General features: G+C 46.1%; 4 protein-coding genes across 5 annotated transcripts; 2 read left to right on the top strand and 2 right to left on the bottom strand.

The window, feature by feature from the left end:
• The first annotated feature begins 914 nt into the window (after nt 1-914).
• Nucleotides 915-3,884, top strand: LOC123095842 (DEAD-box ATP-dependent RNA helicase 21). Of its 2 annotated transcripts, none has more exons than XM_044517413.1 (2): nt 915-3,333; nt 3,606-3,884. In XM_044517413.1, exon 1 carries the CDS (start codon nt 920-922, stop codon nt 3,248-3,250), a length of 2,331 nt encoding a protein of 776 aa, XP_044373348.1. In that variant the 5' UTR covers nt 915-919; the 3' UTR covers nt 3,251-3,333; nt 3,606-3,884. The 2 variants fall into 2 exon arrangements, with proteins under 2 accessions (XP_044373348.1, XP_044373347.1); XM_044517412.1 differs by lacking the exon at nt 3,606-3,884 and adding an exon at nt 3,437-3,543.
• A 3,261-nt stretch (nt 3,885-7,145) lies between these two features.
• Nucleotides 7,146-8,738, bottom strand: LOC123095841 (cytochrome P450 89A2). Its single transcript, XM_044517411.1, has one exon. The coding sequence runs from the start codon at nt 8,698-8,700 to the stop codon at nt 7,297-7,299; it is 1,404 nt and encodes a 467-aa protein (XP_044373346.1). The 5' UTR covers nt 8,701-8,738; the 3' UTR covers nt 7,146-7,296.
• A 2,592-nt stretch (nt 8,739-11,330) lies between these two features.
• Nucleotides 11,331-12,477, top strand: LOC123095840 (peptidyl-prolyl cis-trans isomerase FKBP17-2, chloroplastic). The gene is made up of 2 exons (XM_044517410.1): nt 11,331-11,789; nt 11,886-12,477. Exons 1-2 carry the CDS (start codon nt 11,440-11,442, stop codon nt 12,286-12,288), a joined length of 753 nt encoding a protein of 250 aa, XP_044373345.1. The 5' UTR covers nt 11,331-11,439; the 3' UTR covers nt 12,289-12,477.
• A 47-nt stretch (nt 12,478-12,524) lies between these two features.
• On the bottom strand, nt 12,525-17,159 carry LOC123095839 (uncharacterized). Its single transcript, XM_044517408.1, has 9 exons — nt 16,748-17,159; nt 16,565-16,634; nt 16,054-16,121; nt 15,002-15,063; nt 14,738-14,819; nt 14,406-14,639; nt 13,201-13,329; nt 13,038-13,099; nt 12,525-12,935 (listed from the first exon to the last, which is right to left on the bottom strand). The coding sequence occupies exons 1-9, from the start codon at nt 16,796-16,798 to the stop codon at nt 12,818-12,820; spliced, it is 876 nt and encodes a 291-aa protein (XP_044373343.1). The 5' UTR covers nt 16,799-17,159; the 3' UTR covers nt 12,525-12,817.
• Between the last annotated feature and the right edge of the window lie 8,524 nt (nt 17,160-25,683).

Raw genomic sequence — 25,683 nt, 5'->3', positions numbered from 1 at the left:
CACCTCTCCTTGAGAGTGACTTAAGTGGGTTAGTGGCCCATTAACACATACTTTTTCAAAAAATAAACATTTAACTACATTTTTTAAAACAGAAATATATATTCAAGACCGTGTTAAATAAAAATATTAAAAACCATTTTCATAGGCCAAGAACAAAAGTCCCGCCTACTATTTTTTTTAATTTTTCATGTATTAAAAATGGCCACGAATAAATCACAAACCAAATTTGTTCCATATGTAAAACTATTTTTGGGATTAGTATTTGTGGATATGTTCATATATTTCAAAAAATGATGTTCATTACTATCAATAGTTCTTATGTGTGTATCTTGAAGAGTAATACGGCAATACATTTTAGAATAAATATGCATGCATTTAAAAATAAAATGCTCACAACTTCAATAATAAAATGTTTGTGTATATCCCGCAAAAAAATATTTGTGTATATTAGAAAAGATCTTCATGTACTCGCCACGAAAAATAGTTGTAAAATGAATGGAAATATGAACTAAAAAACCTTTTAAACTACAATAGAATACTAAAAACACAACACAATAAATTAACAAAACAAATGGAAATAAAAACTACTTCCTTCTCGCACTCAGCAACGACTGGGTGGCTTCGGCGAGGGAGAGACATCTTCAGCGGCGTGCCATCGACCGGTTCAGGACAAAGAACATAACCCCCAGAACTTTGATCTATTTTCAGGCGTATGTACCACTAGTTCGATCAATAATAAATCCGAAGCCTCTTTCGGATAGAAAAAAAAAGAAAAAATGGCAAAGTACCTAGTTATTAGGCCGGCCCAATAGCACCACCCTCCAGGCTGATTCCTTTCAATCTAATGCGGCCCGGCCTGAAGTCCTCTTACGGCCCAAGTTCCAGGTCGGTTTCTCTTTGGAGGAACAGTCGGTCTCGGATGCAGCCTGATCTTTTTTTTCCCCACCTGTCCGCAAACCCTCCCCCAACCCGCACGCATCGGCACGGCATCTCCTCGCTCTGCCGCGCCGCCGCCGCCGCCATGAAGCGCTCCTTCGACGCCATGGAGGCGAAGCCGGTGTTCCTCTCCAAGGAGGAGCGCCAGCGCCTCGCGCTCGAGCGCCGGCAGGCGGCCGTCGCCGACCAGCGCCGCTCCGCGCTCGACATCCTCCAGTCGCTCCCCCGGCCCCCTCCGCCGCCTCCCCCGTCCGGCGCCCCCCGAGACTCCTCCTCCTCCCACCGCGACCCCTCCGACCGGGACAGGGGGGACAGGGACCGCGACCGGGACCGGGACCGGGACCGGGACCGCCGCCGCGACGACGACTCCCGCCGGGACCGAGATCGGGATCGCGACCGCGACCGCGACGAGCCTTCCCGCCGGGACCGGGACCGTGACCGCGACCGCGACCGGGACCGGGACCGTGACCGCGACCGCGACCGGGACCGGGACCGGGAGCACCGGGACAGGGAGCGCGGGGAGCGGGACAAGGACAGGGAGAAGGACCGGCTGGAGAAGATGGCGGAGCGGGAGCGGGAGAAGGAGCTGGAGGCCATCAAGGAGCAGTACCTGGGGTCCAAGAAGCCCAAGAAGCGGGTCATCAAGCCCTCGGAGAAGTTCCGCTTCTCCTTCGACTGGGAGAACACCGAGGACACCAGCCGCGACATGAACATGCTCTACCAGGCGCCGCACGAGGCCCGCCTGCTCTACGGCCGCGGCTTCCTCGCCGGCATCGACCGGCGCGAGCAGAAGAAGGCGGCCGCCGTGTTTGAGAAGGAGACCCGCGCTGAGCAGCGCCGCAAGTTCGGCGTGGAGGACCGGCCCGAGGATGATGTGGCTGATAAGAAGAAGGCCGCCGCCGCGGAGATGTACGACGCCTTCGACATGCGGGTGGACAGGCACTGGTCTGAGAAGGGCATCGAGGAGATGACGGAGCGGGATTGGCGTATTTTCCGGGAGGACTTCAATATCTCCTACAAGGGGTCTCGCATACCCCGGCCGATGCGCAACTGGCCCGAGAGCAAGCTTGGGACTGAGCTGCTTCGTGCTATTGAGAAGGTTGGGTACAAGAAACCGTCACCCATCCAGATGGCTGCCATTCCGCTTGGTCTCCAGCAGCGTGATGTCATTGGTATTGCAGAGACTGGTTCGGGCAAGACTGCCGCTTTTGTGCTTCCTATGCTGTCGTACATTACTCGCCTGCCGCCTATAAGCGAGGACAATGAGGCTGAGGGTCCTTATGCTGTTGTCATGGCACCTACTCGTGAGCTTGCTCAACAGATTGAGGAAGAGACGGTGAAGTTTGCAACCTATCTAGGCATTAAAGTCGTTTCCATTGTTGGTGGTCAGTCGATTGAGGAGCAAGGTTTCAAGATCAGGCAGGGCTGTGAAGTTGTAATTGCAACGCCTGGTCGGCTTCTTGATTGTCTGGAGAGAAGGTATGCTGTGCTCAACCAGTGCAACTATGTTGTACTTGATGAGGCTGATAGGATGATTGATATGGGATTTGAGCCACAGGTTGTTGGTGTCCTTGATGCGATGCCATCAAGTAACCTGAAACCTGAGAATGAGGAAGAGGAACTGGATGAGAAGAGGATTTACAGGACAACTTATATGTTCAGTGCTACCATGCCACCTGCAGTTGAGCGCCTTGCTAGGAAGTACCTCCGTAACCCAGTTGTCGTCACAATTGGTACAGCTGGCAAGGCCACAGATCTGATAACCCAAAATGTGATCATGGTGAAGGAGTCAGAGAAGATGTCACGACTCCAGAAGATACTCACAGATCTTGGGGACAAGACGGCCATTGTATTCTGCAACACAAAGAAGTCGGCAGACAACCGTGCTAAGGATCTGGACAAGGCAGGTTTCCGCGTCACAGCACTGCATGGAGGGAAGTCACAAGATCAGAGGGAGATCAGCCTTGATGGATTTAGGAACCGCAGGTTCAATGTTCTTGTAGCGACTGATGTTGCAGGGCGTGGTATTGATATTCCTGATGTCGCTCATGTTATTAACTATGAGATGCCTAGTTCAGTTGATACATACACACATCGCATCGGAAGAACAGGGCGTGCAGGAAAGAAGGGACTTGCAACTTCATTCTTGACCCTGGATAACACTGATATTTTCTTCGATCTGAAACAGATGCTTACTCAGAGCAATAGTCCCGTCCCTCCAGAACTTGCTAGGCATGAGGCGTCAAAGTTTAAGCCAGGATCAGTTCCCGATAGACCTCCAAGAAGAAATGACACCGTCTATGCATCTCACTGAAGCAATCTGCCGCAGAAGAGGTGGAGATCCTTCCTGGGTATAATTCAGGGCCACCAACTGTGTCGAGATTTAGTACTTATGAGGTACAAACATCATAACAATTGAACAATTATCTTTTCCTGTTTGCAAACCAGCCTTTCTATTTCTGTAACCTAAGTATATTCGGATATTTCTGTGATGATTCAGAACTGGACCTATGTATCTTATTTTTCTGTCGGTGCCATAATGCAAGTATGCAACTGTCATGCCCAAACATCGACTGCTTTTGAAGTGTTATTTGCAGGTTAAACAAACCGAGTTCATTTTTTGTACAACCAGTTAATTGCTTCGGATTCATTTTCTATCATTTTTGCAGAGGGCAAATGCTCAGTCTTGATCTTCATTGTGGAGATTTATGTGGTTCTTTCAAATTAGTCTCAAGAGGTGCCAACTTTCTTATTTTCCTTTTTTTGTTATGCACTTCAGTATTCAGTTCTAGAGACATGTATCACTTTTTAATTAAGCTATATTAAAATGAGACTTGAAATGACTGAGCTACCATGTCAAAAAAACATTCCGATTGTGTTAGGTCTCACTATAATTTTATTATACACTTCATTCAAGAATGAATAGAAAGTGCTTTTGTTTGGCTCAACTTCTGAGTTCTAGACAATGATTATCAGTGTGCGCAGGTGCTGAAGCCTGTTGAATAACTAGCCTTAGATCAATGGCTATGGTAGAAATATAGTCCATTATGTATAGTCATTCTTTGTTGTTTCTTTGGATTGAATTTTTTTGTGAGAGAGTACAGCTAGAGTTAAGTGTTCATATGTAGTCATATGAGAGCAGTTAAGATAGTTGATCGTGCTCTGCTCTGTGTTTTGCGTTTGTTGATTGCCACGTTGATAAAATATGTGTCACAATGTACATGAGGGTAATATCTTGTAATATCTTGTATGAGCAATTGACCCATTTGGCCATTTCTGTACTAGTCCTGTACAATCAGTGCATACTGCTGAAACCAAAGAAATTGTGCTGGATAACATAATCTGTTGTTTGTTAATGTTGTAAAATAGCAAATATATTTTGTGAAGATCAGATCGTAGCAAATATATACTTTTGATTTTAGAAATTGCACTGTTGCCTGTTAAACAAAAGGCATCCTCGCCAGTATATCTGCAAGTTTTTTATCTTTAATGAAGAAATGATGGTATTTTAAAGGCATATCCTATTTTCAACTAGTCCTTCCACACTGTGAGACTCCCAGCTTGAAACCCTGAAACCCACGCAGCCCCTTGTCGCCTCACCCTCTCGCCACTGTGTTGGCTACTTGGCTTCACCTCGTCCCCAGACGCCCCATGAAACATGTTGAATTTTATTGAGCACTTCTCTGGGTAGTCTTAGAAAACTCATATGGAGCACTCCTTCTGTTCCAAAATACTCCTATTTAAAGTACTAGGTTTGTCCTAAGTTTGACCAAGTTTATAGAGAAGTTACTAATGTCCACAATATGAATATATATAGTATGAAAATATATTTATGATGAACGTAATGAAACTAATTTGGCATTGTGGATGTTGGTATATTTTTCTGTAGACTTGTCAAATTTAAAAGAAGTTTGACTTAGGACAATCGTAGAGGACATTTGCAGTGGGCTCTGTGGCATAAAAAGTGACGTTTGCATTGGCATATGCATAATTTCAGAGTTTCAGTTGATCCATGTGTTGCAGTTTCAGCTTGTGTTAATTTTAAAATGTCTTAAAACCATGCTTGGTGATCTTGACCCTTGTCACTTGTTATTGGAATCTAGAATACACTTATTCAGATGTGCTAGTGGGACCATGCTTGTTTTAAGGTGCTGAAAATTCTAAGTTTGTAAGCTTACTAAAATTTATCTGCCATTTTAGTGATCTGAATATAGTACCTTCTCATGCTTGAGCATCTGGCCATGAATAAATTGCTGAGGATGTGTGCTCTGCTCTAGGCATGAATAAATGTATAGCCATACCTTCTCATGCTTGTGTCTCAAACCACCTGGCTTCTTGCTATGTGTTTCAAACGTAGAGTTTTTCTTTTTTTTTGAAACTAATTTCTAACGTAGAGTTGATTTGTGTGTAAATAAATACTCCCCTCGTTACATAATTCTGGTCATGGTTTTAGTTTGAACTATGGAACGGAGGGGCTATGATGAGTTTGTGGCACACTCAGATATTGTTTTTGCGTTTTGTCATAACTTGGTAGGGAAAGCAGGGCGAGCACGACAACAGCTGCATTTCACATCACACTAGCATGAGGAACCCCAACTCCTTGTCCGCTTCCATGGATGATATATTGTCAAGAATGGCACTAAATTTGACAAAAGCATCTTAGATCCAGGTTGTGGATTTTAAGGGGTGATGCAGTGCAGATTATCTGAGCAAATTGACCAGCCCTGTTGAATTCTCTAACTAGTTTGGTAGTCAGTCCTATCTGTACATGATGTGAGGTCGATCGTGAGTTCCAGCTAGGCTGTCTGAAACCTTGGCGTCGTCTATGTGGAACCTGGTGTTGAGTCGTACTAGCATCGATGGTGGATGTGTACACGTGTGCGCACCGTGACACGTGCCTCCGCCCGGGACAAAAACCTGCCACCGTGGCTTGGCTTCTCTCCTTCGGTGATTCCACCGCTCAGCGCCAGTACAAAGCAACCAGCACGCACGGGGTCACCGTTCCAGAGCACCGATCGCCGTTCAGATCTACAGATCTCTCTGCCCCACGGACTGGGTAAGCAGGTTCATTCAGGTTCTGGTGCATACCATGCTGCTTCTTCTGCCTCGGGTGTCCGTCGTTGGTTGTTAAGAGGGAGTGTGATTTGCTTTGCAGGTTGTGGAGTGGAACAGGCATCTGATCTGCTATATCATCTTAGGGAGCGAGTGACGACATGTCATTTCGATGTACCAGTAGTTACATAAGCACAGAGACAGCGGTCTGAATCTATGTTGTTGCCCCCTCTCCTTAAAATGTTTCCGGCTGGTAGTGTTTGCCATCTCGAGTTGATTCTTTACAGACACATTTTCCAGCTCTAAGTTTCTTCATGCCACAGCAATTGAGGCCCCTAACCTCAGTTTTGGCTTCAATGGACACTAGAAGCATACGCGCGCCTTGCTGCGCCGCTTAAACTGTTACGGTGTCCAAGTCTGAAAAATGTCAAACTGCTACTGTGTCAAGTCTGGAAAATATGCCTTGACTGCTACCATGAGCTATCCATCTCACTCTTTTTAAACCGAAATACTGCTTATAAATGTGTACCGGGAATTGTCGTAGCACTTACTCTTACCCCGAGCTAACATTCAGACAATCGAAATAGATCGGATAATTGTCTAGTTGTGGAAGAAAAGTTCATATCAGTCCTAGGCACAAAACATTTGACGAGCAGTGACCCTTTCTCCTTTCTGAGATAGATATCATCTCTCACAACCAAGCATTGGGCAATTCAAATGCCATGCAGTAGAACGACACCAGATCGTTTAAATACTTGAATGAGAACTACCTTTTGTATTACATATAGATGCTGGCAAAACAATACAAAACAGATACTACTGTGAAGAGCGTTGACAGCTCCTATTCCCAAGCTCCCAATAGCAAGTGGTAGAGCAGCCCTTATAAAAAGGTCTCACTCTTTTTACTGTAGCAGTCCCACACTTCTTATCACTTGCCGTACACAAGCATGGGCCTTAGAGATTAACTAGTGATTATTGTTTTATATGGGCTAAGCCCGTCCATAATCCATCATCTTTTTCTCAAAAATATGAAAATATGTTTCTAACGTAGCAATTTAGACCTAAGAACTACAGCTCATTTTGCGGGCCACTATGACAACATTATTATGACAAACTAAAAAAAGCAAACAAAAATAGTGGGCCACTATCTTGTTCAATAAAAACAAAGTTAAAAACAGTTTTATTCATGGCTTGGTCGATGCTACAAAGAGAAAACGAGAGACGATTTGTTATTATTTGATGCAACTAGAATCACACGTGCATGAGAAATGGACAAACGTAAACGCCACACCAGGATTCACCAAGACATCAAGTGCGTCGCGTGACACGCGCGGAAAGCGGCTGCTCCATTATCTTCACGAAGCCGTCCAGCTCCGTCATGTCGACCCCGCCGCTGCAGTCTCCCGCCGGCGCCCAGTCGAACCCGTGCAGGAGCGCGGCCAGGAAGCACTTGATGTGCAGCATCCCCATGTTCACGCCGGGGCAGTGCCTGTGCCCGGCACCGAACGGCATCATCCTTATCTCCTTCGGGCCTGGCGCCGGGCCGACGTCCTCCGCCTCGCCTCCGGCAAGGAACCGCTCCGGCCGGAACTTGTCGGGATCGGTCCACGACTTCCCGTCTCTCCCGATGCCACCTAAATCGAACCGCACGCTCAGGCCGTCCACCGGCACAGCGGTCGCCCCACCGATTGCTGTGGCGCCCTCGCCGTGGGCGCTGCGCATGATGAACGGCACCGGCGGGTGCATGCGGAGGCTCTCCAGCACCACCGCATTCAGATACGGCATGCCGCTGCGGATGCTTTTGCTTGAGATTGAGAGCATCCCGCCGCCGTCGGCCTCGGCATTGATCTCGCGCCGCAGCTTGTCCTGGACCTCCGGCTGGTCGATGAGGTGGGCGAGGGTCCACTCGAGACAGGCTGCGGTTGACCCCGTGGCTGTGCCAAGGAACTCGAACACGAGGCCCACCAGCTCGCCGTCTCGAAGAGGACGCCCGGCGCCATTGCTGTCCGGGACACGGAGATCAAGGAGCGTGTCGACGTAAGGACGGATGATGCCGCCGCAGAGCTGAGACCGCGCCTGCCTCCGTGCCGCGATCAAAGGGAGGTACAGCTCGACCTGCCGGTCGAGTAAGGCGGAGATCCGGCGAAACCCCCTGCAGTTTGCCATCTTGGATAGCATCGATCCATCGAACCTAGGGTTGAGCTCCCCAGCGAGGACAATGGAGTCCCGTATCACGCGGCCCATGGCGCTTTTGTGGCGGTCGTCGACAAAGTCGCCGAAGCAGAGGCGCGCGGCCAGCGCGAACACAGCCGTGGTGACGGGCTCACGGACGGCCACCTCACCGCCGCCGAGGACTCGGGCGGAGAAGTCTGCGACGAGGGCCTGGGCGGCCTCCTCGTGCAGTGGGGCGAGGGAACCGAGACGTGAGAGGACCTCGGCGGTGAGGTTGCACCGGAGCACTCGCCAATGCGGGCCGTGGTTCACGGTGGCTATGTTGTCATTCCGCTCGCCATTGGACCAGGTGGCGAGGGCGACGGGGAAGATTGCCGCCGGCCGGTTTAGGAGGTCGTCGGCGTTCTCGATGAGCGCTCGGTGAGCAACAGCGGGGTCAGCGACGTGGTGGATGGTTGCCTGGGCATGGGCTCGCCTAGTGTGGAAGACCATTCCGGCTACGAGGCACAAGAGGACGGCCAGGAGCATGAGGAACTCCATTGTTGTGGGTTGTGGCGCCCGAGTAAGTGATTAGCTGTGCATGCCTCCTTATATAGATCAAGGCAGGCACGAGTGGCTGCCGAGGCATCTCTAACGGCTCCGGCGGCACTGAGAGTGAGTGGACTGTGGAATGATTGATCGTGATCGTGATCGTGATCTCCTTTGGTGGGCATGGGCGCATTCCCGTGCACGCTCCTGCCAGGACCGTACCTTAGCCTTATGTGGTCCGAGTGCACCGAGCGTGAGTGGCAAATCCGGTCTCCTCTTGGCCCGGCTTGATTCTGCACGCGCCTTATCAAGTTGTTACTTTTCAGACACGAGCGATGGTGGCACTATCGGTTCATCACGTGAGCGCAGCTCCTTTACCTATACTCTCACGTACGTACGTACGTCTTGGCTCCACGCACTCACGCATTGTTGGGTTGTAGCAACTCGAGCAGATAGATTCCTACAGCGCCCGACTATCTTTCTTCACATATTTGTGTACTCCCGTGCAACGCAATGTAAGCGATTGATCGGTACGTATAACACGAGGAGAGGAACTGCAATTCATGCACAAGGTCGACGTCACTTTGCTACGCCCATTTTCCCATGTAGCCTAGAGACACACAGCCAGACGCGGTAGCACTGCACTGCATGCAACCACCCCCTCGCCCGACAACAAGTTCTTCAGAGCTAACATCCACTCTAACCACGTTATTACAGACATCCAGGATCTAGGAAACCGAAGTAAGCAAAAGAGAGGGCGAAAGAAAAACAAACGTTGCCATAGTGGCCCGCAAATGAACTGTAGTTCTTAGAGCAATGGTGCCACCCATTTCGTCCGTCGCCGTCTGTTTGGGTTGGCGCGGACACAAAAGGCGGCCCACGCACCTACCCAAACGGATGCGCGTCCGCTTTTCGTCCGCGGGCGATCCATTCCCGGCCCATTTTTGAGCCGGATTTGCGTCGGCGCGGACACGCGACGGACACGCGCACACTCGCCTTCTCCTTTCCCGGGCCCGCTGGTCGGTGGCACATTGGCCTCCACCCATCCAACAGCAACCCTCGCCCGCCTCCTTCGTCATCGACGCCGCCGCCCATTTTTGCCGGCGACTCTGCCAACTGCCGGCGCCTCCACATCTGCCCAACAACGCCGCCCACTCCCAGGTCGCCCGCCACCGCCGTCTTGCCGTCGGGGAGCCGACTGCTTCCCACCCCCGCGCCCCCACCACACAGCCGCCCCCCGACCAAGAAGCCGCCTCGCCGCCCCGGCCAGATCCTCACCGGCACGCTCGTCGGACGCCGGCCCACTCGTCGGACGCCGGCAGGGCAGCTAGCTGGTCCGTGCGCGCCGCGTCTTCCTTCGTCGGCCGTCTCCTTCGTCGACGCCCGCAAGCTGTTCGACAGTTTGCCAAGGTACAAAATGGACTCCGCCGACGAGTTCTTTTTTCACAATTTCCTTTGCGAGTCCGACGATTCGTCGTCCGATGACGAGGAGGAGATATTGGCTGCCGTGTTGGTCCATCACCACCTCAACAGTCAGCGGCCGTTGTTCCGTGGCTCCATTCCGGGCCACCTTCCGGCGTTGAACCGCAACCAAGAGAGCGGGCATTTCCTTCTTTGGAAGGACTACTTTGATACAACAAACCCGTTGTTCAAACATCAAAAATTCCACCGCCGTTTCCGTATGAGTAGGCATCTTTTCAACCGTATTATTTTTATTCGGCTTGTAAAACTATGATATTTTATTCGGTTCAAACTATGTTATTTGACTATATGTTTAAATGAAAATTCATCAATGCAAAATAGGGCGGCCAGCCGGCCACGCTGGCACATATGGGTCGGCGCGTTGGGCGCGCTGCCGACCCATATCTAAAACAGGGCGGACGCCCGACCCAAACGGACAAAAAGCGGACGAAATCGCCGTCCGTTTGGGTCGCCCCATTGGAGTTGCTCTTAGGTCCAAATTGTTGTGAAGTTTATTGTTTTTAGTTTTTTTCACCGTTTTTTCAGATTTGAGGTCCCTTCCCGCACAGAGCTCCCTTGTGGTCGGTCCGCAAAATGAATCTTATCAATCACCTATATCTCCCACTTCAAGGGGGAACTACTCGCACATGGGGGAAGGATCACCAAACATCATTGGGTGGCCGGCTCCCACATCACTATTCGCAGACTGCTTTCCACCAATCCGTGAATGAATACGGTGCCCGATTTGAGGGTCGGCATTGAAGCGCCCTAAGTGAATAAAATTGTAACGCCCCAAGTGAATAAAGTTGTATAAAGTAAGCGTTGCCGCGTTTTGGTTCTCGAGCTACATATGAACACATGTGAAATTTCATGAGGAAATGCATTGATTGGCGAGCTACACAAAAATGTGAAAATCGTTGGTTTTATATAGTATAAACGGTGCACATGCTGTTCACTGTTTTCATTGTCAGCAATTTGTCTGTTTTTTGTGTAGCTCTCATGTCGATGTATTCCATCATGAAATTTGCGAGTATGCAGTGTACATCCATATGATAGTGTGGAATTTTTTTTCTCAGGAGATAATCGGATAAGCCTCTCGAGCTGTCCAGTCCAGTCGCCAGCGTGTGTGTGGCCACGTTTCCGTCCAAGAAACCGCCCAAAAGCACGGCCAAAAAAATCTCAAAAAACGTAGAGAAATCAGAGCAACAAAAAGTTTAGCCAAATACCCGGTTCCATCCTCCTCCCAGCTGCTCCGCTCTCCACACCGTACGAATCGTGCCGGTGCCCGCCATGGCCACTTTCTTGGGCAGCTCCCCGGCCTTCCTCGCCCGCCCCGCCGCCAAGCCGCACGTCTCGTGCGCGCCGCCCTCGCGCCCGCCCAGCGCCCAGCCGCCGTCCGACCAGCCCCCACCGCCGCCACAGCAGCAAGAGCCCATGCAGGCGCAGGCGGCACCGGCGAGGGCGCCGGCGCCGAAGCGCGCGGCGACGTCGGCCGACTCGACGGACTGGGTCGCGTCGTCGCTGACGCGGCGGTTCGGCATCGGCGCCGGGCTGGCGTGGGTCGGGTTCCTGGCCTTCGGCGTCGTGTCGGAGCAGCTCAAGACCCGCTTCGAGGTCGCGCAGCAGCAGGCCAACACCAAGTCAGCCACCGACCTCGGCTCCTCACCTCCATTAATAACCATCCTCCATGCTCCTCTCGTTAGCTAAGCCACGCATGGTGTGTCTCCTTCTCGCAGGGACGTGGAGGAGGAGAAGGAGGTCGTCCTGCCCAATGGAATCCGGTACACGGAGATGCGGGTGGGCGGCGGCGACGTGCCGCGGCCGGGCGACCTGGTGGTGATCGACCTGCAGGGGCGGGTGGCCGGCGGCGGCGAGGCGTTCGTGGACACGTTCGGCGACGGGAAGCGGCCGCTGGCGCTCGTCATGGGCTCCAGGCCCTACACCAGGGGCATGTGCGAGGGCATCGAGTACGCGCTGCGGTCCATGCGGAACGGCGGCAAGCGGCGCGTGGTCGTACCGGCGAGCCTCGGCTTCGGCGAGGACGGCGCCGACTTCGGGGACGACGGCGCGCAGGTGCCCCCCGGGGCGACCCTGGAGTACGTCGTGCAGGTCGACAAGGTGTCCATCGCGCCGGCGTGAGGCCCTCCGCTCCGGTGTGCCGGACGTCAGTAGATAGATGATCAACATATGCTGTTTCAGTTTGCGTTGGACAACACTTCGTGCAGATTCTGTTGCCATGTCAAAATTCTCTCAGAGCTTAAGAAGCTATTCCTTCTTGCTGTAATCTGAATCCTGATGAATATGAACTCATGCAAGCTTCACAAACCATCGAAGCCCATTAAGAGATAGATAGAAAAAATTTAACGGAGTTCGTGGAAAGAGTAAAATTCCATGGAAACTAGAGAAAATTCAGACTTTCATACAGGATTTGGTACAAGAGGGCACAAAATAAAATCAAACTTTTCCACTATTAACACAAGTACACAATATCCCTATTAAAGACAAGTACACAATCTATGCTTTTGAACATCCTGGAAGATAGATACATATGGACAAACTTCACCGCAACCCCTTGAGATCAATGGCAAAAGAATCACCCATCCAGAATAAAAGCAGTACATTACATGTATAATCACTTGTGATCAGAAGAACAATGCACATTCATCACTCAGCTGACGGGGTCGCGTTCCGGTCCGGGGTTGTAGAGGGGCAGCTCCAGGAGGAATGCCACCTTGAACCAATCGGGCAGGGCTCCATACACGACCGGCGGCAATGGGATAAGAGGGCTGCAGAGGAACACAGCCGGTACGAAATTCAGTAACCCCTCTGCGACAAAGCAGTGGTTGGGGAGAGATCTGGGAATGGCCTTGTAAAAGAATGGTGCTTACCTTGTGGTTTTCTTGTATGTGCGGTATTCCTCAGACCGACCAAAGCGCTTATCAGCAGATGACTTCACGGCGAAATATAGAGGATGAGGTGCATTAGCATTGAGATAAAAGATATACTAGCAAACTAGGGATGGGTTTCGGATGCGCAAGAATAGAGGTTAACCTCAAGAAGTGGGATCCCACTAACGAAAAGAAGCAAGAGCGTCAGGAAGATGGGCCCCAAGATTACAAGCCATTCAGCTCCTGAGAGAACCGGGGTTGATGCTACAAACACCCCCCACCAAAGGAACATCTGCATCAGATTAAACTGTCAAGCGTATGCCGGGATTTGTTCAACACTCCATATTGAAATGCTCAGAATTTATATCATGAAGGGTTGGGTGGTGCACGATATAAGAAGCAAGTATTTGGACTCTGTAATTATGTAACATTCACTATGCACAGAGGTGGCTATTTGGAATTAGGATTGGAATTATTATCAACAAAAGGTATTCATGATGAAACAATGATAAAGCATGAGAAGGTCAGCAAGCCCTCGCTTTAGCAAATATGGCATATACTTGTTTCTGCAGCAAAAGTTGGCCTAGATTGCTTGCTTGCTTGCTCAAGGCTGTGATCAGAGAGACTACAGAAGCGGTTACCTAGCATGTTCTTTTTGACATGTGCAGCTACTATTTCACTATTAAAATACTAAATTTGAACACCACCAGCACATGTCTTTTACTTAAAACCTAAGCGTGTGCAGAAAAGTGCCTGCTCTGAATTAATTTGTAAGTTGTAGAATTTTGTCATGTATTTCTCTTTCCTATTATTCTGAGCAATATGTCCCTCTCTTTAGTAATGTCCCTGTCTTAATGTAGGCAGGTGATCACTTTATCTAATATCTGCACTTTACTTCTATTTAAAATATAACTATAAGTCTATAACTACTTTCCCAAGAACTAAGGCGGCGAACCTTATTACACAATCATATTAGTTGTAGTGGTGAGTTCTGAAGTTCAAGCTTATTGCAGTGAAACTGTGGAGCTGAAACACAGTTGACAGTTAAATGTCATTAAGCCAACAATGAAACTCAAAATGCCAGTAGTTATCATATTAGGTCTGTTTAATTTGGTATCTCTTCCTTGGAACTGTCTCAGCTTTTCAAACTCTGTCCTCAATCACCGATACCAGGATACATATCATGTATTTCACTTTAGTGAGGGCAATGTTGTGTGCATCTAGGGAAAGAAGAACCCAAGAATGCAACAGATTTGCTGACCATGAAGGATGATATCATGATAGATCGATTCATAGACCAAGGCAAACTAAATCATGGATTTAATAGATGACCTGTATGCAAATAATAACCACGGTAAATAAACTAACCTCCCCAAAGTAATTTGGGTGCCGAGTATAACTCCAAAGGCCCACATTACACCACTTTCCCCTATTGCTTGGAGAGTTCTTGAATTTAAGCTTTTGCTGATCAGCTATAGCTTCCACAGCTAGCCCTATGGCCCACATTATCCAACCAATGATATCCCGAGCTTCAATAGAAGGGTTTCTGCTACTTGCGTTCACAATAGTAACAGGCAAGCTGACAGTCCAAACCCAGACAGCCTGCCCAAATCAGGATAAAAGTCATGGTGAGGTTCTCTTTAGAAATGCAATGATCATTTAACCAGCTCTAATTGCTTAGCATAAGTTGCAAAAGTTACCTGAAATGTCCAGAAGACAGCTAATTTTCCCAAGTTACTGCGCATCTCATCAAACCGTTTATCCTCTCCCCATTGCAAAATCCTAGACACCATCAGGCAAAGCAAAGCATTAGCGACTCACTTTCATAAGAACAAGAACAACATGTTTTGACTCAGGCAACAGATGTCTTTAAAAAAATCACAAAAAAAAAAGAGATTCCACTAGACATAGTCCAGTGGGGCTTTTTGAACTATCAACAGAATATATGTTTTAGGGTAACATACCTCATTAGTAAAAACACTGCCAGACGAAGTCCCCAGATTATAACAAGCACTGTCAACACGATCTGGAAAAACGGGTCTATGTTCAGAAATGGACGAATTTCTTAAACAAACTATTGTGATGACACTGCTTCAAAATAATACATGGACACGTCAATTATCCAGTTGGTAACACAGAGGAATACCACTATCCTTTGATAGATACTATTCTTTCAAATGAAATGAGGTTATCCTTAACATTTATACTGTCCCAATCTCTGTATTAACTCCGTGGTTTCTTTGCAACTTGGAAGGACAGACAAGATTTCATTGGAACAGACATATGCCGATGCTGTATTTGCCACTAAATGGGCATGGATAAGCATTGTACCGCCTCATGAATACAGTTTCCATCTAGTCTTTGAGAACCATGGTACCATATGTAGGATTTAATTTTAATGTAACATGTAAGTGGTAAGATGATTTTTTCTTCTTTATGAACATAGACAGTGCAGAGATGCAATTGTGCCACATTGCTGCAAATACAATAACATCCATGCCCAAGCTAATTCAACCGCAATACCAGGGATGGTAAAAAAAAATCTAAACACGCATCAAACTCATGACAACTCTAACGATTTATAGGTAAGGTTCAGACATGCTTTAGTAACTTAGAGGAGTTGCAACTGCGACAGGCATTTTCACCAAAGAATGGGTAATCGAAGATAGTGCAGTGTTTGGATAAACTATTACTACGACAGGCATTGCTGTTGAACATATGTTTGTAAGTATATTAGTCAAAAAGAAACGTGATTCACCACAGAAGTAAAAGAAACATCAACTGTTCTAGCAAGTTGGACAGCGACAGTAACCAAGCCAATTTTTTAGAACTAAACATTTGTACGCAGCTGTATTAAAAGTTTTGTAATAACAGAGTCATGTTTACAACAACGGAGCAAGAAAATGAACTGAGTTCTTACTACTACTCCCTCTGTAAAGAAATATAAGATCGTTTAGATCACGAATATAGTGATCTAAACGATCTTATATTTCTTTGCAGAGGGAGTACTATTTACCTGACGGAAGTGCCATGTTCCCTTCAAAGCTGCTACCAGGACGGCGATTATGACAAAATTTGTACTGCCTGAAAAAAAGAAGACAAATCACTGAAAGGAAAGGGATACTCGAAGTCTCGAAGATACCCCGAGCACCTATTTCTGAAGAAAATGGTTGCCTTCTAACTAGGATGAACAGGCAGCATCTTAATTGACGTGCACAACAAAATGGCAATCTTGACACACGCACAGCATATATATTAAGATTCCGAGAAACAGAAACAGGAAAGGTATCAGTAGAAATTGCTATACGTAGGTGATGTGGTATGGGTCCAACAGGTAGTTCGTCGGATTAATGACAGGCAGAAAAACGGCGACAGGAGCAATAGATTATAACAGGCTACTCTGTAGACTTAGCCAGACCAGCTTCCTACTGGCCTGAGAAATCGAGCTCACGGACTCCACTCTTTAACTGGATTCACCCAACAGAACAAACAAAAGGGAAGGATAAGAAGTAGGAGGTGAGTGCTACCTGCGAAATCCGTGACCTTGTCGAAGCGGAGGAGGGCTGTGATGATGAAGAACACCAGCTGGTACCCGACCTAGCACCACAACCACCACCAAGAACACCAGAACGACAACAGTTAATAAACACGCCAGGTAACAGAGGGACGGAGACAGCGGGGGAGGAGAGGAGGCGGCGCGAGAGATTTACGGTGACGAGGGCGGTGAGCGCCAGGAAGTGGGAGTCCAGCACTGTTCCCATCTTCTCGCCTTTTCTTCCCCGCCGGCCGTCAGTGGATTTGTTGGTCTGTTTCTTTATCCTTCTCCCTTTCCTTTCTTTGAGAATTAAAATGAAGTGAGAAGCGAGCACGCGCGCCGGCCGGGCTTTTAACGGGGGTTGGACTGGGTTCGGTCGACGGCGGCGGCGGCGGCGATGCGACCCGGCGGAGCGCGTTGGGAGGGGGAGGAGGTCAGGAGGACTTGTCAGTTGTCACTTGTGGCTGGAGGCTGGACAGGGAGGCGGGCGAATGCGTGCGATGCGACCCTGGTGGTGCGAATGCGCGGCTGTGCGAGACGGGACCGTGGTGCGATCGCCTCCGAATCTCGGATTGCTTCACGCCCTGTGGAAGGCTGGAACTTCACGGGCTCGGCTGGCGACTGTTCTACCGGTGGTTTGGAGGTCCCACGGTCAAAATGGAAAAGTAGTCCTGGCTGAACGGGAGATCTCACTTTCACACGCCGTGAAGATGGAAAAGGGACGATTGTAGCTTAAATTGTGCTAGTGTGGATTGAACCATGATGACCATTTCGAACACGCTGTATCGTGGACTGGAAAATCAAAGCAATGCTTAAGTTATGCTTTCGTCCAGCTTTATACACAAAACTAAATGGACGGGTTCACAAATTGCAGAGGAAAAAACTCCTCCCTCCCAGGGGCGAACCCACGTTATGGTGAGTGGGGGCCTAGGCACCCACTGAAAATATGAAATTTCGGTATGATTTACTTGTGTTTTTGGAAAAATATTCTTAAATTCTTTAAATTTCTATAGAATATGCCCCCACTCCAAATACTTTCTAGGTCCGCCACTGCTCCCTCCCCCCTCTCCTCCTGGGTCGCTCGCGCGGGTGAACCCAGGGGCCCTAAACCCTAGCGTCAAGCGGGCGGCAATGGTGGCGACGGGAATCGACGGCGCACGAAGGGATGGAGCACGGCTAGGAGTCGTAGTGAAGCTAGGCGGGGAGGCGATGTGGGGGTTTTGGGGCACGCCCCTGGTGTCCTAAGTTGTCGTCGACAGGAAAATCAAAGCAATGTTTGCTTAAGTTATGCTTTCGGCTCGCTTTATAAACAAAACTATCGTTTTTTGATATTACCATTTTAATGTTCAAATATTGGCATTATGAAATGGTAGGTAAACTTGATCACAATTATGCGTCGCTCCATAAAATTTCTTGATGTTTTTATTTGAGTGAAAATTTATGGTTATGGCATCTCCTAATGATGTGATCATTACTAATAGTCTGAGGGCACCTTAATAATAAGTTTTTTTTCACCGCGAGTTTGGTTTCCCTCACCGCACCATGTGGCAGAAGAATGTTTGGCTAGTATGCCTCATGGGCAAAATTAAAGTTTTCTTTTTGTGTATTTTATGTTATTTAATGCACTACAGAATAAGTATAATGACATAAAATGGAATTGATAACATTATGTTTGTTTCTGTAAACAAAGAATTTTTGTTTACAGAATTTTATGTGATGTGTAATATCGTGGTCATTCTATGACAATTGCTCATGAAATCATTCCAAAGTACATGTTTTCATTTATAATACAATTATTATTTTCCAAATATTATTATTTGGTGAATCTTGATGTAATTTTCAACTAGAATTTGTATTTTTCACGATTTTATGATGATTAATATTAGTGTCATTTCCACTATGAATGCCAAGTCTAATGATTATTAAGTGACAATACGTTCACTGTTCTCATTCAGAATTTTAGTGATAATTTTGACACCTTATGTTTTAAGTCATCTTAGGTTGTGCACCGCGACCAAGACGGAGGGGAAAACAAGAGAACTTAATGTTTTTTTCTAATTAATAGCATTGCATGCGATGAACTAACCACTGCATGCCGTATTTGGTAGTCTTAAGTCAATGAAAGCATGCACGGCTGATACGTCTCCAACGTATCTATAATTTATAAAGTATTCATGCTGTTATTTTATCATTCTTGGATGTTTTACAATCATTTTATAACAACTTTATATCATTTTTTGGGACTAACCTATTGACCCAGTGCCCAGTGTTAGTTGCTGTTTTTTGCTTGTTTTTTACATCGCAGGAAATCAATACCAAACGGATTCCAAACGCAACGAACCTCCACGGAGATTTTTTATGGACCAGAAAACACCCATTGGGCCAGAGCAGCACCTGCGGGTGCCCCGAGGGGGGCACAACCCACCAGGGCGCGCCCAGGTGGGTTGTGCCCACCTCGGTGTCCTCCCGCACCCCTTCTTTGCACTATAAATTCCCAAATATTCCGAAACCCATCGGGGGTTAACCTAGATCAGAAGTTCCGCCGCCGCAAGGCTCTGTAGCCACCGAAAACCAATCTAGACCCCGTTTCGGCACCCTGACGGAGGGGGGAATCATCTCCGGTGGCCATCTTCATCATCTCGGTGGCCACCACGATGAGGAGGGAGTAGTCCACCCTCGGGGCTGAGGGTTTGTACCAGTAGCTATGTGTTTAATCTCTCTCTCTCTCTCGTGATCTATATCATGGGCTTTGTTAATATAGTCGGATCATATGATGTTTCTCCCCTCTATACCCTTGTTGTGATGAATTGAATCTTTACCCTTTGAAGTTTTGTCTTGTCAGATTGAATATTCAGATATGAGAACACATGATGTATGTCTTGCGGTATGAATACTTGAGGTGACAATGAGGTATCATATTGATTCACTTGATATGTGTTTTGGCATTCAACTCGCGGATTCCCGCGGTGATATTGGGGTAATCTATGCATAGGGGTTGATGCATGTTTTTATTATCTTATCTCCGATAGAAACTTTGGGGTCTCCTTGTAGTTCGTTGTATTGGATTGAGTATTATGAATATGAATTTGCTTTGGTGTTATTTTAGTACGAACTCTAGGATAGATTGAACGGAAAGAATAGCTTTGTGTTATTTTAGTACGAACTCTTGAATAGATCGAACGGAAAGAATAGCTTTAAGGTGGTTTCTTACCCTACAAACAATTTCTATCTTTTGTTCTCCGCTAATAGGAACTCGGGAGTGATTCTTTATTGCACTTTGAGGGATAATCATATGATCCAACTATGTTAGCACTGTTGGGAGATTGCACTAGCGAAAGTACGGACCCTAGGCCTTGTTTTTAAGCATTGCAATACCGTTTTTGTGCTCGTTTACTATTTGCTACCTTGCTATTTTTATTTACTCAGATTATAAAAATATATTTCTACCATCAATATTACACTTTTATTACCATCTCTTCGCCGAACTAGTGCACCTATACAATTTGCCATTGTATTGGGTGTGTTGGGGACACAAGAGATGTTTTGTATTTGGTTGCAGGGTTGTTTGAGAGAGACCATCTTCATCCTACACCTCCCATGGATTGATAAACCTTAGGTCATCCACTTGAGGGAAAATTGCTACTGTCCTACAAAACTCTGCGCTTGGAAGCCCAACACGAGTCTACAAGAATAAAGTTGCATAGTAGACATCAAGCTCTTTTCTGGCGCCGTTGCCGGGGAGGTGAGTGCTTGAAGGTATATCTTTAGATCTTGCAATTGAATCTTTTAGTTTCTTGTTTTATCACTAGTTTGGTTTATGAAAGAAACTACAAAAAAATGGAATTGAGGTTGCATCATATTATTGATCATCTTTATAATATCTTTCTTGAAAATGATGGTTCGGAAAAATTGTGCTCAATTGTTAGAAGAAGAAGTCAATAAAATGTTTGGCACAAAATATTTGAATGACAAGCATGATTGCAATGTTGTTAGTAATGATATGCAAAGCCATAAGCTTGGGGATGCTATGTTTGATGAAGATGATATTTTTTGTCCCCCAAGTTTTGATGAGAAAATTTATTATGATGAAAGCATGCCTCCTATTTATGATGATTATATTGATGAAAGTGGATTTGGAGAGGTCATGACTTTATTTAATGATGATTCCACTATGTTGGAAGAAGTCACAATTGATTATGACAACAAAGTTCCTATCTATGATGATTGTGGTGATGACATGTATGCTATAAAGAATAATGATAACCATGAAACTTGTCATCATGATTTTAATTTTCAATCCCATGATAGTTATTTTGTTGAGTTTGCTCTCACTACTATTCATGAGAATAAATTTGCTTATGTGGAGAGTAACAAAATTTCTATGATTATGCATCATGAAAAGAGTGCTTTATGTAATGGTTATATTGTTCAATTTATTCATGATGCTACTGAAAATTATTATGAGGGAGGAACTTTTGCTTGTAGGTATTGCAATAATATCGAGTTTCCTCTCTATGTGTTGAAAATCTTGAAGTTATGCTTGTTTTGCCTTCCTATGCTAGTTGATTCTTTTTCCCACAAGTTGTTTTTGTTGGGGAATGTAGGAGAAATTCAAAATTTTCTACGCATCACCAAGATCAATCTATGGAGTAATCTAGAACAAGGGGAAGGGGAGTGCATCTACATACCCTTGTAGATCGCGATGCGGAAGCGTTGCAAGAACGCGGATGAAGGAGTCGTACTCGTAGCAATTCAGATCGCGGTTGATTCCGATCTAAGCGCCGAACCACGGCGCCTCCGCGTTCAACACACGTGCAGCCCGGTGACGTCTCCCACGCCTTGATCCAGCAAGGAGAGAGGGAGAGGTTGGGGAAGACTCCGTCCAGCAGCAGCACAACGGCATGGTGGTGATGGAGGAGCGTGGCACTCCAGCAGGGCTTCGCCAAGCACTGCGAGAGACGAGGAGGGAGAGGGGTAGGGCTGCGCCAAGAGAGAGATGTTCTCATGTCTATGGCAGCCCCAAAACCCCCACTATATATAGGGGAGGGGGAGGGGCTGCGCCCCCATCTAGGGTTCCCCCCCAAGGGGTGCGGCCAGCCCTAGATGGGACTTGGAGGGGCGGCCAAAGGGGGAGAGAGGGGGCGCACCACTAGGTGGGCCTTAGGCCCATCTGAGCCTAGGGTTTCCCCCTTCCCTGCGCCTTGGGCCCCTTGTGGGAGGCGCACCAGCCCACCTAGGGGCTGGTCCCTTCCCACACTTGGCCCACGCAGCCCTCTGGGGCCGGTGGCCCCACCTGGTGGACCCTCGGGACCCTCCCGGTGGTCCCGGTACGTTACCGATAGCACCCGAAACTTTTCCGGTGACCAAAACAGGACTTCCCATATATAAATCTTTACCTCCGGACCATTCCGGAACTCCTCGTGACGTCCGGGATCTCATCCGGGACTCCGAACAACATTCGGTAACCACGTATATCTATTCCCTATAACCCTAGCGTCATCGAACCTTAAGTGTGTAGACCCTACGGGTTCGGGAACCATGCAGACATGACCGAGACGTTCTCCGGCCAATAACCAACAGCGGGATCTGGATACCCATGTTGGCTCCCACATGTTCCACGATGATCTCATCGGATGAACCACGATGTCGGGGATTCAATCAATCCCGTATACAATTCCCTTTGTCAATCGGTATGTTACTTGCCCGAGATTCGATCATCGGTATCCCAATACCTTGTTCAATCTCGTTACCGGCAAGTCTCTTTACTCGTTCCATAACACATCATCCCGTGATCAACTCCTTGGTCACATTGTGCACATTATGATGATGTCCTACCGAGTGGGCCCAGAGATACCTCTCCGTTTACACGGAGTGACAAATCCCAGTCTCGATTCGTGCCAACCCAACAGACACTTTCGGAGATACCTGTAGTGCACCTTTATAGCCACCCAGTTACGTTGTGACGTTTGGTACACCCAAAGCATTCCTACGGTATCCGGGAGTTGCACAATCTCATGGTCTAAGGAAATGATACTTGACATTAGAAAAGCTCTTAGCAAACGAACTACACGATCTTGTGCTAGGCTTAGGATTGGGTCTTGTCCATCACATCATTCTCCTAATGATGTGATCCCGTTATCAACGACATCCAATGTCCATGGTCAGGAAACCGTAACCATCTATTGATCAACGAGCTAGTCAACTAGAGGCTTACTAGGGACATGGTGTTGTCTATGTATCCACACATGTATCTGAGTTTCCTATCAATACAATTTTAGCATGGATAATAAACGATTATCATGAACAAGGAAATATAATAATAACCAATTTATTATTGCCTCTAGGGCATATTTCTAACAGTTTTCTCACAAAATCACTATGCATAGGAAGTGGGTTAGGCTTAAATGTGCTTGCCATGTGTTTCATGATGCTCTCGTTATGTTTCAATTCTTTACTTTTATGTGAGCATCATTGAAATCATCATGCCTAACTAAAAGGCATTAAAGAAAAGCGCTTGTTGGGAGACAACCCAACACTTTTACTTACTGTTTTTGTGTGTTCACATGATTATGCTACTGTATTGATCATGTTTTATTGCTTCTGTTTCAATAAAGTGCCAAGTAAAGCCTTTGGGATCATGTTGGCCGATAGTTGATTTGATCTTGCTGAAAAATAGAAACTTTTGCGCTCACGAAAATAAGTCTCATTTTTAACAGAAGAGTGATTTTGAGTTGATTCTTTTTGCAGAAGTTTAATATACAAATTGCTGACGTGGTCCTAATTTTTTCATAATTTGTGGAGTAGCAAAAGTATGGTAGTTATCTAGATCATTACAGACTGTTCTGTTTTTGACAGATTCTGTTTTCAATGCATAGTTTGCTTGTTTTCTAGTTTCTATGGCTTATATTGCTCAATATAAATTGTGGAACTGATATTATACAGTAGGCATTGTGTGGAAACAATTATGAATCATGTATTTGACAGTACCAAAGTGAAATGGTTTGCTCTTTATCATACTAACCTATCTCATGAAGTTTTGTTAAGTTTTGTGTGATTGAAGTTTTCAAGTTTTGGGTGAGATGTCGATATGAGGAGAATAAGGAGTGACAAGACCCTAAGTTTGGGGATGCCCAAGGCACCCCAAGTTAATATTCAAGGAAGATCCAAGCAACTAAGCTTGGGATTACCCCGGAAGGCATCCCCTCTTTCGTCTCCAACATTATCGGTAACCTTACTTGGAGCTATGTTTTCATTCGTCACATGATATGTGTTTTGCTTGGAGCGTCAATTTACTTTGTTAGGATTTTCTTGCTGTTATTTAGAATAATTTTTTGCATCTTTTATTTCAATTAAAAAGTCAAGTATAGCATTTGCCATGCTTATTTTACAAGTCTACATGTTGCTATTTGAAACAGAAAGTTTACCGTTGTTGCAAAAATTCCCTAGAATCATAATGTGATAAAATGTTGAAACTTTTTGCATAATAAGCTCTGATAAATTTTCTACAGTGTGGTAGTATTTCATAATGTTTGGAGTTAGGTAAGTATTGATACTCTTGCATTCTTTACAGACTGTACCGTTTTGACAGATTGCTGTTATGGTTGCATTGTTTGCATATGTTTGCTTGTTTAACGATTCTATTTGAGGATATGAGTATTAAATATGCAGAGTCATTTAGTATGCAATGTTGAATAATAATTTTAGTGATTTGCTACAGTAGAGAATGATAAGGTTTTTGCATTGGTTTATACTAACTTATCTCACGAGTTCTTGTTGAGTTTTGTGTGGATGAAGCTTTTGAGATTTAGGAAAACTGTGATATGAGAAGAATTAAGGAGACACAAAAGCTCAAGCTTGGGGATGCGCAAGGCATCCCAATATAATATTTCAAGAAGTCTCAAGCATCTAAGCTTGGGGATGCCCCGGTAGGCATCCCACCTTTCGTCTTCAACAATTATCGGTTAGTATCGGTTGAGCCTAAGTTTTTGCTTTTTCACATGATGTATGCTATCCTTGGAATGTCATTTTATTTTGTTTTGCTTGCTATTTTAATAAAGTACTTAAAGGTTTTTAAATAAAATAGAGCCCTCAAATAGTTGCCAGGGAGGCTAAGTAAGCGGTATTCACATCCCGTCAACGAAACTCTTTTCTATGGAATTGCTCTAGTGCTTCACTTATATATTTTTGGAGTAGCTTGTCATGTACTCTTGTGCTTCACTTATATCCTATGAGTAAATTATTGAATAAATTGAATGTCATGAAGTTGAAATTATATCATGCCTAGTGGTAGCTTCACATTGGGTTCAGAAAGTGAAATCTTTTGAGGCCTGACAATCACAATATTGGTCATACAAGCAATTCACGAATAATTAGTATAAGGAAGAGAACTTTCACATGCAAATACACTACCCTAGAAATCTTTTGTGATTGTGAGCCCCCATCAAAATATTATATGCCAAAATTGTTGACGTTGGACAAGGAAGACAACGTAATGATTTATGTTTTTTCATATTCACATAGAAGTTATATTGTCATAGATCCTTCAACATGTGGTGCTTTCCCCCCATCTTTGCTAGCCAAAAATTCCACACCAAGTAGAGATACTACTTGTGCATCCAAAAACCCTTAAACCCAAATCTTATTTTCAAGAGTCCACCATACCTACCTAAGGATTGAGCACGATCCTTCAAGTAAGTTGTCATCGGTGCAATAAGGCAATAAAAATTGCTTCTAAAAGTGTTAGATCATTTAGTGTAAGAGAAAATTGAGCGTTGTACGAACTTGTGATGGCAAAGAATAAAAGCGACAGACTGCATAATAAAGGTTGCTATCATAAGGGGCAATATAACGTGACGTTCTTTTGCACTAAGGGGTTGAGCATATAAACAAATAAGCGCATGGCAACCTCTGCTTCCCTCTGCGAATGGCCTATATTTTAATTTTCAGTATTTATTTTTATGCAAAGAGTCAAAGTTATTCTCTCTATTCCTTTTTATTTTTCTCTTTTGGCAAGCATCATCTGGTGAGGAAAGATCTAGGCACATATGTCCAGTTGAATATGGGTAGCATGAGTTATTATTGTTGACATCACCCTTGAGGTGAATACGTTGG

This window comes from Triticum aestivum, chromosome 4D (genome assembly GCF_018294505.1).
Source record: "Triticum aestivum cultivar Chinese Spring chromosome 4D, IWGSC CS RefSeq v2.1, whole genome shotgun sequence".
Taxonomy (NCBI): Eukaryota; Viridiplantae; Streptophyta; class Magnoliopsida; order Poales; family Poaceae; genus Triticum; species Triticum aestivum.
Note: the sequence above shows the minus strand (reverse complement) of the source record. Positions and strands in the feature narration are given on the sequence as shown.